The sequence below is a fragment of the Vulpes vulpes genome, chromosome 11 (genome assembly GCF_048418805.1).
Source record: "Vulpes vulpes isolate BD-2025 chromosome 11, VulVul3, whole genome shotgun sequence".
In the NCBI taxonomy this organism is placed as follows: domain Eukaryota; kingdom Metazoa; phylum Chordata; class Mammalia; order Carnivora; family Canidae; genus Vulpes; species Vulpes vulpes.
This window is the reverse complement of record NC_132790.1, coordinates 63,633,167-63,650,163: the sequence shown is the minus strand read 5'-3', so window position 1 is coordinate 63,650,163 and position 16,997 is coordinate 63,633,167. Positions and strand designations below refer to the sequence as shown.

The window sequence follows — 16,997 nt, the reverse complement described above, 5'->3', positions numbered from 1 at the left end:
CAACAAAAGGAAACGCTGCCTTTGGCTTCCTTCGAGCTGCCACTTCGAAGCACGGTTAGTCAGGAGAGTCGTGTGGGCAGGGACAGTCCACGGAGCCTGCCGAGGCAGGGCAGCTGCCCCCTGCAGCCGGGGGGGACGCCCAGGAGTCTTAGCCACTGCCCGGGGGACGCTGGCCTGGTTCTGGAGCATGCAGGGGTCGAGCATGTGAGGCGGGAGCTGATGTTAGCACGAACCACATGAAGAAGCCATTATTCAGGGGAGCGACATAATATATTGTAACTGCTCCCATCATGTCAACAGGCATCATTTTAATGGGTGCATTTGAATTTCTCCCACTTGAAGTTAAAATGACTCCCATTTCAATGAAAATAGGAGCTTCCTCATTGGTAGGATCACATTTCACCCACGGCAGCTGCCAGACACAAGAACAGAAGTGCCAGGCGTGCACAGAGCTGATTTTTTGTCTCTCTCCAGGCAATGCTTCCATTTTATAATTTGTCTCCTCTTAAAACAAAGAGATGAGCAAGTTACAAATATAATTACTACATTTCTGAACAAGCGAGAACACAAGCCACACAAGTGCTAAGAGAGAACTAACGGCTCGCTTACCTCTGGCTCGGGCTGCAAGCTTTGCTCATCTTCAGTGGAGTTTGGTAAAATCGCCCAGGTTATGTTGGCACTGGCTGATGGCAAAGAGCCAAGTGTCCCATTTTTCAGCTGCTCTGTGGAATGTGACTTGGGCCCGTGCCATCCCAGGATGTTCTCTGCAATAAAGACCTAGAATGATGCCAAGTATTTTCCAATTTAAACATTTACAGCTCAAGAAATATTAGTACCTCACCATATATGGAGATGGATGTGAAATGGGCCCAGTTTGAAGTGGATGGTGGTAAATTTAAGTGGGCTTGTTCTGAATGAGGTTCCCAAGTGTAGATATGGATCTATTTATAAACTAGTTTCTGTGTAATGGCAGTCAGAATCACTATGGGCTATTTCTTTCCCCATCCTTGGCACCACCACCACCCCCAATCAAAAAAAAAAAAAATCGCATTCACCAAAGCCAGATTTTCTTAAAAGTGTTTTTCTTAAGTTTTTTTAAAGAAAAAATATTTATATGAAAATATAAATAAAATTAGTGAAATAAAAAATGAAAATATAAATATAATTAAAACATTATAATAAGTCAAATTTGATCAACAATGGGGTGCTCAAATTGTGACTTTTGGGATTTTTTTTTTTTAGATTTTATTTATTTATTTGGGGGAGAGAGAGAGAGAAATAGAGAAAGCACAAGCAAGAAGAAGGGACAGAGGGAGAGGGAGAAGCAGACTCCCCATGGAGCAGGGAGCCCAACCTGGGACTCGATCCTGGGACCCCAAGATCACAACCTGAGCTGAAGGGAAATGCCCAACCGACTGAGCCACCCGGTGCCCCTCAAACTGTGGTATAAATTACAGTTAACGTTATGATCACAATTCTGAAAAGTTGCCTGCACCACGTGGCCCCCACCTCTGCCAGGAGATATGGCTGCTGTGGGAAAAGTCAGGAAGCCCCATCACTAAAGACAGGTGCTCATTCCATTCTAGCAAGAAAAATTTTTATAAACATCAGTCTGATAAACCAAAAGCATGTTTCTAATCATCCCTCAACCCTTAGGGGAAATACTTTTTTTTTTTTAACTCTATTAAAATTTATTTTAGGAGTTAGGTATTATTATGAAATATCTATATATGTTCACTAGTGGGGACAGGAGTAATCACAAGGAATTCCATTACCAATTCCACCATTAGAATAACAAACTCAATTGCCCCCACCCCAGACTCGGTTCTCCATCTAAAAGCAGGAATAAGGGATGAAAAAAAGGGAGGCTGTAGTGGATACGGCCTTACATGAACTGGAACTCAACCTTGCAGGGTCTCTAAAGTTCCATCAGTAAGGTAATCATATCCATTAAGCCTTTTCTTTTTTTTTTTAAATTTTTAAAATTTTTATTTATTTATGGGAAACACAGAGAGGGAGAGGGAGAGACATAGGCAGAGGGAGAAGCAGGCTCCATGCAGGAAGCCCGATGAGGGATTGGATCCCGGGACTCCGGGATCACACCCTGAGTCAAAGGCAGATGCTCAACCGCTGAACCACCCAGGTGTCCCTTCATTAGCCTTTTCATTATTGTTACTCAAAGAAAAATCTACAAGTATCCCAGAATTTTGGCACCATGAGAGACTCTGGTTGATGGAAACAAAATAACAGACGCAGAGGAAAAAGCTGTGTATGTCAATGTGTCAGTGTGTATGGTACTATCAACATAAGCATATTTTCAGGCAGAAATTTTCTTAAAAAAACATCAGGTGTTCAGACATCTGGATGGTTCAGTTGGTTAAATGTCTGCCTTCAGCTCATGTCGTGACCTCAGGATCCTGAGATTGAGCCCACATCAGGCTCTCTGCACAGTGGGGAGTCTGCTTCTCCCTCTCTCTCTGTGCCCTCCCCCCTCCACCTCCATCTCTCTCAAATAAATAAATAATCTTTCTTTAAAAAAATATTTTATTTATTCATGAGAGACAGAGAGAGAGAGAGAGAGGCAGAGACACAGGCAGAGGGAGAAGCAGGCTCCCTGTGGGGAGCGTGACGCAGTACTCATCCCAGGTCCCTGGGATCACGCCCTGAGCCAAAGGCAAATGCTCAACCACTGAGCCACCCAGGTACCCATTACAAACAAATAATTGAAAGAAAGAAAAGAAAGAAAAGAAAAAGAAAAAGAAAAGAAAAGAGAAAGAAAGAAAGGAAGAAAGTAAAAACACAAAAGAAGTGTTAGATCAAATAGCTGTGGCTGAAAAGTCTCAAGTGGCTTTCACGACAGTTGGAATAGCTGCCTGGCTTGCATGATTTCCTGGTCTTACTTCCCCTTCTCCTCACTGCTCACTGTGCTCAAGTCACGCTGGTAGTTTTTCCATTCTTCAAGTGATCCAAGTTTGTTACAGTCAAGAGCCTTCACACGTGCCGTTCTTTCTGCTCAGAATGCCACCCTTCCAGTTCTTCTGCGTGGGGGAGAGGTCTCCTGCATAAATCCAGGGGTTGCCTCAAATATCCCTTGTTCAGAGAAGCCCCCTGGGACCTCCTCAGCCAAGGCATTGCCACAAAGGCGCTCTCGGTCCCATCAGTCAGTTTATGGTCTTCACAGCACTCAGCGCTATCTGAACTCACCCTGTTCATGTGTTGGTCTATTGTGTTTCTGTCCTCCCTAGAAGATCTGCTCCTCTAGCAAAGACAATACTGCCCTTGCTCATGGCTGGATGTCCAGAAACTAGAATATGGCCTGGCAAAGAGTATGCACTCAATAAATCTGTGCCAAAATGAATGAATATTACAATTTTCATAGACAGTAAATTTCAAAAGGAACCTGCATTTTACAATCTCCTAAAAGTTAAGAACTAAGAAATGGCAAAAAGGGAGACAGAAATCAGAATGGATGGTGGTTGCAAGGGGCTGGGGGCGTGGGAAGCTAATGTTTAATGGGTATGGAGTTTATTTCACCAGATAGAGTTCTAGAAGTGGGTTACACAACAATATGAATGTCCTCAACACTCTATTGGGCTATATACTTAAAAATGGTTAAGACAGTAAATGTTTTAATATGTGTGCTTTACCGATTTTTTTAATGGCAAAATGGCATCTGTGTTATCAGTTCTTGATGTCATTTTTCAAAAAGGTGAAAACTCACAATACTAAGAACCAAAGGCTGAAAGATCAGCTTAAGACCAGACTTGGGACGAATCCCATAAATAATAAGGCAGATGGGGCTGGAATAAGAAAAACCAACTCAAGCTTTAAGACATCAGAATCTGCCCTGAGAAAGGCAGAAAGAGACTTCATACACCTGTCCTGCTGACCAACAGCTTCTTGGGGACTGAGAGTTGGATTCAGATCTTAAATACTAGACAGCTATCTCATCAGTACAGGAGTATTACTAAAAAAAAAAAAAAAAATACACACACACACACACATATATATAAAACACAAGTAGTAAATTTCCTCTAGAATAATTAGGAAAGCTTACAAAGTACTAAGAAAAAAAAAAGAGATCTGCTTGCCTAGGCAATCAAGACATGCTTCCTCCATGACTCCCACACTTCAACCCTGTCCCTCCCTCCCCTCTATACCACCATCATTTAGAGATGATAATCTGGGAGACAATGAGGCAGGTGTAGAGTCCCTAGGCAATGACAGATCACAATCAGCAACAGACAGGCCAGGACAGGAAGAGGGAAGGTAGCAATGCATGCTGGGGAATGTAGTTCTCTATACTCTAAGGATTGAGCCTATCAAAGAACCAGTGAGTGAGGACTAGAAAGAAGACCATGCTAGACCAATCCAGGTGCTCTCATAAATGATCACTTAATTTGAAAGTCTGCATAGGCCTGCCTCATTTGAGGATAAAGAAGAAAAATTCTAACAGTAAAAGAGAAGGATTGTATAGAGTTTGGGAAACAAAATGGAATCCTCAGAAGGCTTATAAGAACTATACATCTCTGATATTTCTAATGTAAGATAGCACAGAAAACATCAAGAAAGGTATATCATCAGCACAGCACAAAGTAAAGCAGCCTCTATGAAACAAGAACAGAAATATGGAGAGAAAAACAGAGGTGAAAAAGGAAATAAATACATCAAAGAATGATCATAAGGAAAGTGAATCAGCATTAGTAGAGTTAAAATTAACACTGAAAACAGGAAAAGGAATCAGCACTGTAGAAACTCAAGTAAACAGCATTTAAAGATAGGGAAGTTCTGCCAAGGTACAGTTGTAAAGAACACAAAGACAACAGTGAGACAGAAGAAAATGCAAAAGCGGTGCCTGGGTGGCTCAGTCAGTTAAGCATCCAACTCTTGACTTTGGCACAGGTCATGATCTCCGTGTGGTGGTATCAAGCCCTGCATCAGGCTCCACGCTCAGTGGGGAGTCTACTAAAAATACTCTCTCCCTCTCTTTGCCCCTCCCTGGCTTGTGTGCATACTCTCTCTCTCTCTCTCTCTCTGAGAATGCAAAAGATGTACAACAGAGATTCAAGAGACCCTGATGGACAAAGATGAGGTCAATGGAACAGAAACAACAAATAATGACAGAAGAAATAGCCCAAGTGGAAGAGCTGTGCATGCTGCTGATAGAGTCCACCACATTCCAGCAAAGACAATGGGAAAAGACACATCTAGACACAGCTTGGCAATCTTTTTTCAGGCTTTCCATTGCTGAAATTTCAAATTCATATGAAAGTAGAATATAATGAATGCCTAGCTCATAGAGTTTGGCAATGTTTTTAAATAACAAAATTAAGAGAATATCTTTCCAATCATTTAAAGCAGAAAAGTTAGACTTGCCTTAAAGGAAAACAAACTAATTTTGAATTTTGCTACAAAACACTAGATATCAGAAGGTGAACAGGTGAAGAGAGGAAGGCAAATAAAAGTCTATAGGTTTGGGGTGGGGAGAGAGGCCACGGGATAATGCTGTCTGCAGCTAAATTATTTTGCTCTACTAAAAAGAGTCAACATTGTTTGAGCTTTTGGGAGGTGCCAAGGATTATTGCACGCAACTTACATATGTTAACTCATTTACTCCTTAAAACAACCCATGAGGTAGGTCATACTGTTATGCCTATTTGACAGAAAAAGAAATAAAGATGCAAATAGCCAGTTGGTAGTAGAATCAAGATTAAAACAGAGACAGCCTGGTTCTTGAGCCCGGACTCTTAAACTCTACACACTGTATGTTTTCCTAGAGCAGAGGAAGAGAACTCAGAAAAGTTTCCACCTTCTGTGGGAAGAAACTACTTGAGGACATGTACCAAATTATGAAGAAAAGAAGCAGAATCAGGAACTCAAGACTGGAAAAGTCGTGCATTAAAAGGACTGGCAGGAAATGAATGAATGAATGAATGAATGGACTGGCAGGGCAGTCCAGGTGGCTCAGCGGTTTGGCACTGCCTTCAGTCCAGGGCATGATCCTGGAGTCCCACATCGGGCTCCCTGCATGGAGCCTGCTTCTTCCTCTGCCTGTGTCTCTGCCTCTCTCTCTCTCTCTCTCTCTCTCTCTCTCTGTGTGTGTCTCCCATGAGTAAATAAATAAAATCTTTAAAAAAAAGGGGGGGTACTGGCAGTGTGCACTTTACCCAATTAAATGCAGAGCTGGGGTGAGGGGAAGTAAAAAGTATACTCCTCCTGGGTATAAATTTTAAAGTGGCACCAAGACACTCAGTCATCAAGATAAATGACATTTTCACACAATATTTTTAAAGCCAAAATTAACAGAAAAAGTCTTGCAAGACTCAGTCTCCCTTGCTTCACTGTGCTGAATCCTTGTCTTAATTTAAAATTTGGTATTTCATTCATCCTGGATTATTTCTGCATTACTTTTGGTTTAAAAACACTTCATAAAAGCATCATTCATCTTAATTACTTTGGCACCCCTTAAATTTGTGTTCACGGTGAGTGTCTCACACAACTCACCCCACTCCCAGGCCTGGTAGTGAACTGACATAATTTTTCTAAACATGGCTACATGACTGAATATTAAATCAAAATTATTTTAAAGATATTTAATCATTCTCACATTAAATATTAAGTTAATATTAAAATAGTAACAATAGCCCCCATATTATACTATCAAAAGTTGGGAAGCATATCAAAGTAACAGGAAATTAAAGTATGCTGAGTTTTCATCATTAAAGGAGACAGTCAAAAGGAAGTGTCATTCTTGACTTTGATTATTAGAAAACCATAGGTTAATAAGCCTGTTTATTATAGCATTATTTACAATATCCAAATTATGGAAGCAGCCCAAGTGCCTATCCATAGGTGAACGGATAAAGATGATGTGGTATATATCACACACAATGGAATATTACCCAGCCATAAAAATGAATGAAATGTTGCCATTTGCAAAAATACAGAAGGAGCTAGAGAGCATAATGCTAAATTAGTCAGTCAGAGAAAGACAAATACCATATGATTTCACTCATATGTGGAATTTAAGAAACAAGACAAATGAGCATAAAAAAAAGAGAGAAAAAAATATAGGTTAAAGAATGCTTATGATAAACATAATGTAGAGGCGCTCAGGGGGCTCAGTCAATTAAGCATCTGACTCTTCGTTTTTACTCGGGTCATGATCTCAGGGTCGTGGGATTGAATCCCAAATCAGGCTCTGTGTTCAGCATGGAGTCTACTTGTCCCTCTCTTCCTCCTCCCCACCACACTCTTTAAAATAAAGAAGTAAAACTGAAGGGAATCCCTGGGTGGCTTAGCGGTTTAGCTCCTGCCTTTGGCCCAGGGCCTGATCCTGGAGTCCGAGGATTGAGTCCCACATCAGGCTCCCTGCATGGAGCCTGCTTCTCCCTCTGCCTGTGTCTCTGCCTCTCTCTCTCTCTCTCTCTCTCTCTCATGAATAAATAAAAATTTTTTTAAAAAAAGTTAAGCTTAAAAAAAACACAACCAAAAACATAATGTAACATTCTTAGAATTTATATACATACTTTTCCCAAAACACTAAAGACGGTGAGTCAAGGAAGTACCACTTATGTAGCAAAATAAAGAGAAAACAAGAAAAGCCACATGGAAGTAGAAAAACAAAAAGTATAAAGGACCCTACCAGAAAAACAAACACCAGTTTAAAGACATAAACAAATGAACTACATTACTCTATTGAAAGACTGTGTCCTAAAACAAAACACAAGTCTAGACCATATTTCCTTAATTCTAAGACATGCCCATTTTGCATTCCCACATCTGGGGAACAAGTTTGTGCTAGTGTCAACGGTGTGTCAGATTTCATTGGCCTTCCTTCATGGCAGCAGAGAGGATAATGGTGTATTTGCTACAGATGGCACTTGACAGTTGAGAACATATGCCGCACCTATAGAAAGTGACTCAAGAAAGGTCTCAAGTAGGAAGATGGTCAAAAACAGACCAAGACGTACAAATGAAAGGACAGCTGGGAACAAATATTACCTCGTGGCTGCTGACCAACTGTCAACTCAAGTAGCCAGAGATCCACAAGTTTTCTTTCCCTCTGGGTACACCCAAACACTCACGAGTAGGGTGACCACGGAGGATGACACAACAGAAGAGAACAGGAAGGTGAAGGGTGGTCCACCAAATGGTAAATCCAGTCCCGAAGACAGGCTTTTTGACACACAGCTGTGCTCCTCACATGACACACCATAGTAGACAGAACGACACAGGGAACAAGGAAAGCAACTATAAATGTCCTAGTTTCCCAAACCATATAGAAGCAGAAAGAATGCAACAGTAGATTTAACTGTGGGCTTTCAGACTGGACTGTGAAACTGTTTTCATCTGTCCTTGGCCTCCAGTTCAGCCTTGCTGAGAGTGCTGAGAACTGCAGTTCCCATGATGAGGGCTAAGAGGCTCTGCCCAGAACCAGTGACAGGTGAAGCACCTGTCCCTCTGCCTGCAACACAGGGAATTCGTGCCTCCTCTGCTCGGCAAACCTAAAAGCGTTTTCCAAACTAGAGTAAGATTGATATTTACAAATGTGAAGACAACAGAAGCTACGTCTACATTTACGATGGAAAGCTACGATGTTAGCATCTGACTGCTTTCTTTAGGGAGAATGTGCCACTCAAAATCTCCAGTTGGATAGTTGTAGCAACAACAGCAACAACAACAACAACAAAAATCCACCCACCTGAAATATTCCACAATGCCAGTTTTTCTTTTTTTCTCCAACATGCTATTTTTGGAGGAATCTTCACATTTCTATCTTGCCTCTCACCCACAAAATGAGGGAAGGTTGCTGACATGGGGCACGTTCTCAGCAGAAGCAGAATGTGTCAGGAAAGAAGGTGGAAGAGAGAGAGACAACAAAGTGGAAAGAGAAGAGCATGGAGGTCTGAAGGCATCGCTGTTGCAGCACAGCAGAAGGAAGGAGGCCACCAGCTAGAGAGGCCACGAAGGCCTTAGGACAGGCTCGCCTATTTACCCTTTTTTGCCAAACCCCAAAACAGAAAGGTCAGGGCAACTGGCTTACTGACCAGCAAAATAAAAGGCCTCACAAATCTTCTAAGAGAATGAAAAAGTTATTGGAAGGACAAGTTAAAAAAAGCACTCTAACTCTGCCCTGCTTCTCCTCTCTCCAATTACACATCTCTTCATCTCTTGTCCTGATATATGTCCAAGGGCGCATGCATGGGTCACTCACTGTAAATCCCCAAGGTTCCACTGTCACTCATTCTGGCAGCTCTGATGCCCATGTTTCTCCCTGACATGGCTTGCACCAACCATGCTGTCAGCATCCAGCTCTTACCTGGCACTAGAATGTATTTGTCTGGTTATAGGTGTCTGCTCTGACTTTGAACCATGCTCCCTGGATCAAGACCGAAAAGCAAGGAATGAGCCAGGAGCACTGCCGACGGAGTGCTCTGCATCCCAAACTACTCAAGAGGTCCAATTTCTCTCCCACACTGGCAACTCACCTGAAGCCCCAACCCTCAAGTAGTTCAGCCTTTTTCCAATTGCGAGTGAAATTCTGCCTGTCTCTCCAAGTAGAGTCAGAGGCACGCATCTAGACTGGGGAGAACAGATGCCTACCTGCCCCCATCAATCGTTTGCCTCCATCAAGCCATTCAAGTGGATTCAGTAGTCCCCAAGATCAGAACTACAGAAGCCTTGGCCAAAAGGGCCAAGTTACTTTATTAATCTGAATTACAAACTTCTCCATAAATGGAAATTAAATGAAACATTTCAGGCCACTATATCTTAGAGATTAACATCCAAGACAGGTCTAGGAGTCCAAAATGCATACATGGTAGGCAGATGAATACTGAAGTATTTTTGGATTTCAGTTCAGTGGCTCCCTTGCTTGAGATGAAAAGAGCATTAAGGAGCAACATTTACAGACAAAGGCTCCAAGGCCAACATATTCCCCAGAAGATACAATGAAATGCTATGGAAGATTAAATGCTACAAGCCACAAATTAATTTTTGATTCAGAAAAGGGGCGGAAGAAATAAAATGATGCAAGGGGCAGAAAGCAAAGAGGTCTGAAGCCAGAACAATGTGAGTGGATATTTAGTATGCTGCGGGTAATCTGTGCCTCCCTGCCCATCGAACATTTAAAGGAAATCCTGATAGAGTGTCACTCTAATGAGATTCTGATTTCCATCAACCCAGGCTGGCACTCCTTAGACATAACCATTATGTTTTTATCAGTGGGAGTCAGGCTTCTATAACTGCTATCAACTTCAAGAGCCCTGTGATTCTAAACAAAGGTATTTTGTGGTGACACTCCCCCAGTTATCACATTTCCCTATTCTGCTAGCTTGAAATTCTGGAATTCCATTTTAACTGCAGGCAAGTATGATGTTTTGGAGCAGCAAGTAATTCATCTTTTCCCTCACCATGTGCCAGAGATTGCAGAATGTTTTAGAATTCAAGGGGCTGTTATATGAAATATTTTTTAAGAGGGTTAAAAGTTAAAAGAAGAAAACAAAATAATCTTTGTGATGCTTCATGCTATCTCTATCCTCCAACCTTTAGCTAAGTTCTTTGATAAAAATGGTTAAAAGGAGGGGAGGGGATGAGGGTGGGTGAAGGTGAAGGGGATTAAAAGATACAAACTTCCACTTATAAAATAAATAGGTCACAGGGAGGAAAAGTATAACACTGGGAATACAGTCAATAATATTATAATGCACTTAGGGGCACCTGGGTGGCACAATCCATTAAGCTTCCAACTCTTGGTTTTGGCTCAGGTCATGATCTCAGAGTCATGAGATCGAGCCCCACATCAGGCTCCAAGCTCAGCATAGAGTCTGCTTGAGATTCTCTCTTCCTCTCCCTCTGCCCCTCCCACTCGTGCTCTCTCAAATAAATAAATCTTCTAAAATAATATTTTAATACATTTATTGTGGTGAGCATTTCATAATGTATGAAGTTCAAAATGCTGAATGACTATGTTGGACAACTGAAACTAATTTATTATAGGTTAAACTATACTTCAATTAAAAATGAGGAGAGAAGTAGAGAACAATAGGGATTCATAAGTTTGCTATCATTGGAGGAATATGTTTTTAATATGGATATAAGATAGTATAAAAACAATCAAAAAAAGTAGCTAAAAGCAAGGGAGGATTGACAGTCAAATGGGGTAGGACTGTGGGACGGGACAGTGACTGTAGGAGGTAACACTGTACACAACATAACTTCAGGAATATTGCTTGATCCTCCCAGATAATTTCTATCTCAACCTGTCATCACATCTGAAATTCCACCTTGAGCTTTGTCCCTCTAAGCCATAAAAACACCAGAGACTCAATGAAAATCAGGAAAAAAATTAGAGATCTGCTAGAAACCAGCTCTGAAGAAAGATGTAAGAGATTCATCTTAAGAATAACAAAATGGTTCAGGTGTATATTTACCAGTGAAAGATTCTTGAATATGCCCAGTAGGTTGCAGAGGCCTGAAGTTAAGCTTTGTTATGGGCGAGACCCCGGGCATCATGAATAGCCCCAGTGTAGCTCAGAATCTGTGCCCAAGCTCCAATGGGGTCATTGAGACTCAGTCCAGATCTGAAAATGTCAAGGAGTCTCGTGAGGGCTTCAGCATCAGAGTTTCATTTTTTCAAGTTGAGAAGGAAGAGGAAAGATAGAAGAGCAGATTTGGGGACCTTTATTCTGTGCTTGAATACACATGCATACATCTCCTAAGGGATCCTGCGCCAGAAACTTTTTCTTTTGTTATGAAGGACATTAATAGAGCAATTGGCAAATTTTAGTGAGGTCTGCAGATTAGGGAATAGGACTGTATTCGTGTTAATTTACTGATTTTGATCACTGTGCTGTCATTACATAGGAAACATTATATAAAGGACATGATACAGTGTCTCTTTTTTTGCTAAGGAAAAACATACTGAAGCATATAAGAGTAAAGATATAGCATGTCTGCAATTTACTCTGAAGTGGTTAGAAAACTATAATATGCTTATAGAGAGTGAGAAGGGAGATGATGAAGCAAATGTCATAAAACATTACCATTTGGGGAATTTGGAGATGAAAAGATGACAATTTTTCATACTATTCTCGTGACTCTGCTAGAAGTCTGAAATTATTAAAATAAGGGAAAAAAGTAAAGAAAACAAAAGAAATACCTGCCAGTCAGACAATGTGAGCAAAGCACTGTCCCTGTTCTGGATTGAACTGGTTGGTCTGTTCTGGATCAAACAACCCCAGGCAGAGGAAGGCATCTGCCATAAGAGGAAGCACCTGTCTCTCATCTCAGCTCTGTTGGGTGACTTTGGGTGAGTCATTTACTTGCTATAAGCCTCAGCATCTCATCTGAATGATGGGCATAGTGTCATCCAGTCTGTGAAGATTTCAGAAAAGGTGCAGCAAAGGCCAAACAGTGGCAGGATTGGAGCTCAGGAAATGAAGGTGGGTATGACATAATGAAACTTCTCTGGAAAACCAACATCCCTCTTAACCTCAATGCAACCAAAGGCCAAGAGGACTTGAAAAAAAAAGCATGAAATACAGACTGTCACTCATAAGCTAGCTCTGCTTTCATCATCTAAGTTGTCTCGTTTCCTCATTAAGTGAACCCAGGGCAACGAAGCTCAAGGAGGCTTCTGCTGGGCTCTTCATTCTAACACTTTATAATTATATATGACATGAACAACCTCAAGCTATGTTCACCTTTATCACAGAATTTAATCCTCACGAATATCTTTGTATCTGCTTATTGACTGAACCCTCCTCCAAAAGGGTTGAGGCATCATAAGGTCAAGTATTATTATCTCTACCTTCTTGATAAAGAGCTAGAAATGCTTCTGGTAGATATTCCAGAGAAATGCACACACAGGTCCAGGAGGAGGCCTGCAGGTGGATGCTCACTAAGCGACACGAGCAGGGCAGGGTACCGGAAGCAATGCAGGTGTCCCTCCTTCATCGGAGCATGGGGTAAATCACGGTGGACGCACATCACAGGAGCAGTTAGAAAAAAGGACCGCATAGCAAAGTATCTCAAAAAAAAAAACAGTGTGGAGTGCAAAGTCACAAACGGAATGAGATACAGATCATGATGCCAGCAAGCCTAAAAGAATTTCCATAGTATGCATGTAAACATGTTAGTTAAATGTTTCATGGGATGTTATAGTTCTAACTGGTCAAAGAAACAGATATTCCACACTGGATAGAGAAGGAGGGAGGGACAAATGGAGAAAAAGACGGAATAAAAAGATAGACAGATGGAAGGTGGTTAGATGGTGGATTTAAAGGAGGACCATGCAACAACACACCACACACACACACACACACACACACACACACACACACACACACACACCAGAAACTCATTTGTATACATGCCCACTGGGCAGTCTCACCTGAGGCCCCTGGCTTGTGGCTGGGCTGGCCTGCATGGTGCACACTCTGCTGTAGCAGGTGCAGGCACTCCCCAAGGCAGCTGAGGGTTGCAGCGGAGGTAGCTTTCAGGAGCAGCAGATCCTGGTCCAAGGCAGTGAGGGGGCCGGAACCCGGCAGAGACTCGATGGCGTGCACAAGGTTCTTCTGCTGTCCTTCCACCTGGTTCATCATCTACAAAACAGGAAGACAGCAAGGAGATAAGAGCAAACAGTCCTCCTTTCAAAAGGTTGGGTAGCAGCTCTTCAACCCGGGGGCTGGACAAGAGAGGAAGTGGGGAGAGAAAGCATTACCCTCTGGCTATGTCCCAGTGGTGGGAGAGTCAGCTCAGAGGGTGTTCAGTACACGCTAGTGCTTTGACAGTGCAGGCCTGGGGGGAGATCTAAGTGACATCTGCAGCTCTGATCACGAGAGCATTTTAGAATCACTGAGTTAAAAGGGCCCGTGAGGGCCATCTGCATTTATCATTTTACTGATCTTCTGAAGGCAAGTCAATAATAAATATGTCAAAGGTAGAAGTCTTTGGGATCGTCATTAAGGTTCTTTCTTTCCAAAAGGTTATCTGAGACAGTGGACGAACCCTGGCTTGGCCTCAGAGCTAGGCTAATTCCTTGCTCTTCCTCCAGCTCCAATGCCTATCTCCTTGGCAGTCTTTTTGAAGTTCAAGAAACAGAAGTGAAATTTCAGGCTGGCATTTCCATAAGTGAGATCACAGTGAAGCCAGCCACGAACTACTCCACCCCAAAGATGCTAAATCGGATGTGACTTTCCTAACACCGTGTGAGACACTAGGAGGAAGAGAAAACCCAGCAACTCTAGAGGCAGCCCTATGCCACAGCTGAAGCTACGATAACCCCAAAGAACCATTATTTGTGTGGCCTGGACTCACAATAAACCACAGTCTAACTGCATCTTTGAATTGATAAATCAAGAAGAAAGGATGTCAAGAACTAGAAAAGCACTTGACTGGTTAACTTGTGAGTTTCATGTCCCCTGTGTTCCACAACTTTCTAAACAAGATGATGCACATAGAGTATACATCTAGCAAAAACAGCTGCTCTGAGAAAGCAGGGTGCGGGGTTTGGGGGAGGCAAAGCAAACCGCCCGAGGTCCCAGGGCTGCTTGCCATGAGAGGCTGCAACCAGCTCCCGGTTTCTAGACTCTGGTCCACTGTTCTTTTAGCTCCCCACACAACCATCCTTAATTTGAGGCCATAACTCATGCTTTGTCACTGTCTTCCCCAGATGATCCTTGTTATCCTTACAATGTCACCAGGTGGGGAGAAGCAATAGTTCTGCAGGGACCACTGGACTTGGGACACAAAACTCATTCCACACTCAGCCTTATTTTCCTATTTCTTTTTGAAAACGGGTACCTGCTTTTTTCTGTCACTCTGTGTAGTTAACGGCTTTAAAAAAAAATAAAAGGAAAGGAAAAAAAAGCTCATCCATTGCAATCCTACTTATCAAAATAGGTACCATTACTTCAAAAAGATCACTTTTTAAATCACTGCTAAGCCTATTGCACAGACAATAGGAACTGTCTTGGAACTGTCACCTCAATGTGCACACCAATCCTTTGGCCATGCAAATTATTTTTTGCAGATTACAAAGGTCATACCTGGCTATGCTGGCTCCTAAAAAAGTACCTGGGGCATAACATGAGCTCAACAGGTATTCATTTTTGCCTTCAGGTCTTTGCTTAAAAGTCACCTTCTCAGCAAAGCTTTCCAAACCACATTATTTAAAACTGTATTTCCCGTAGCACCCAGCTGGCTCAGTCTGTAGAGTGTGAGATTTGATCTCGGGGTTGTGAGTTCAAGCCCATGTTGAGTATAGAGATTACTTAAAAGCAAATCCTTAAAAAATAATTGTATCTCCAGCCCAACCCTTGGCACTCTTCTATCCTTCTTACTAATTTTTCTCCATAGCACTTACCACCTTCTAACCCAACTTATAATTTACTTATTGTGTTCATTTGTGCTAGTGAAAGCAGGGATCATCATAGCTGAGCTGTTTGCTGATATATCCCAAGTACAGGAAAATAGCTGTGAAATGAATAAATGAATTCTGTCTCACTCTTCTCTGAGGTGCAAAAGAACCGATTTTTGACATAAAGAGTACAGAAATCATTATACTCAATCAGCATAATATGGCTGAAGATTTATTAAAGGATAATACCTCCATTATCAGTTTAGGCTTACCCAGAAATACTGCCAACTGCTTAAATTTAACTTTGCACAAGATAAAATGTTTATGTATTCTTTGACAGTTCTATATATAGAACTAACAGAGAAAGTGGATTTTGAGCTGTCATAGTCAACATTTCTGTAAATTCCCACCATAAAATCTTGTCCTAGAAACATGAGGTGTTGAAAAGGAAGAAGAAACCCTAATGAAGAAACATATAATATATTGTTCTTGACTATTATGGATGATACTGTAACGCTTAAAAGAAAAGGTGAGTGAAGCCAAGCCATTAACTATATAGGATACGCTTGTGTTTTACCAAAAAAAAAAAAAAAAAAAAAACAACAACAACTATATTCCAATTGTATACTACAGAATAAATATTTATTATTTTACAAGCATAAAATATTATGCAAATCTCTGGTAATAAAAAAAAAAAAAATTCAGGGCAGCCCGGGTGGCTCAGCGGTTTAGCACCACCTTCCGCCCAGGGCGTGATCCTGGAGACCCGGGATCAAGTCCCACATCGGGCTCCTGCATGGAGCCTGCTTCTCCCTCTGCCTGTGTCTCTGCCTCTCTCTCTTTCCTCTCTGTGTATTCTCATGAATAAATAAATAAAATCTTAAAAAAGAATTGACTTACAGAATCCTCTACTCCATTACAACAGAGACATACCCAGAAATGGAATCTATGTATCTGCTCTCTGAAAAGTACTCAATATAATTGAGAGCTTCTTGTCAGTGCCAGAGGCAGGATGACCTGCTAGAGGGGGCACTTGAATTGGCAGTGGGGGTGGGGTGGGGTGGGGTGGGATTTGACAGTTACAGTGATTTGAGAACTTTAGGCACTGAGTGATGGCGGGGTGTAGGGGGTAGGAAGGGGGTAAGGATGCTAAATGCCCCACAGGCCAAGGCACAGTCTCCTAAAACAAGACCTATTTTGCTCAAAATGCCATATGCCAATACTGTCCCACTGAGTAACCCTATGCTAGAGCTTTAACCAGAAACTTGATGGATTTCAACATCTTTCTGGGTGAACTGAGCCTAGCACAGAGTTTGACACACAGCAGATGTTCCCTAAAGATTCATTTTTCTCCCCTTTTGCTATGTGATGCAAAAACAGAACTATTGCCTTTAATGACACAACTGATGTCACCTTCACTTGATGTTAGTTTCATCAGGCTCCAAAAGAAATTGAATGAACCCTCAAAGAAATGTGGGATTCCCTATCACAGTTATTACTGCTCTAACGTTTCTAAGGCTAGGAGGCACCAATGAAGGGTCTTTGTCAGACTTTGGAAGAACATGTGTTAGTTAGCTTTTTCCACAACTAATTTTAAATGAAGAGCACAAAGACAAACATGGCACTGAAAAGC

At 41.8% G+C, this 16,997-nt stretch overlaps 1 protein-coding gene across 4 annotated transcripts in view; it reads right to left on the bottom strand.

The window, feature by feature from the left end:
* Window positions 1-16,997, bottom strand: part of OSBPL10 (oxysterol binding protein like 10) — a 294,626-nt gene that overhangs the window by 59,656 nt on the left and 217,973 nt on the right. For all 4 annotated transcript variants that reach the window (XM_072726621.1, XM_026000903.2, XM_072726618.1 and 1 more), the window contains 2 exons: window positions 13,397-13,607; window positions 610-764 (listed from right to left, as the gene is read on the bottom strand). In XM_072726621.1, coding sequence (XP_072582722.1) covers window positions 610-764; window positions 13,397-13,607 — 366 coding nt within the window. The remainder of the gene's footprint in view (window positions 1-609; window positions 765-13,396; window positions 13,608-16,997) is intronic.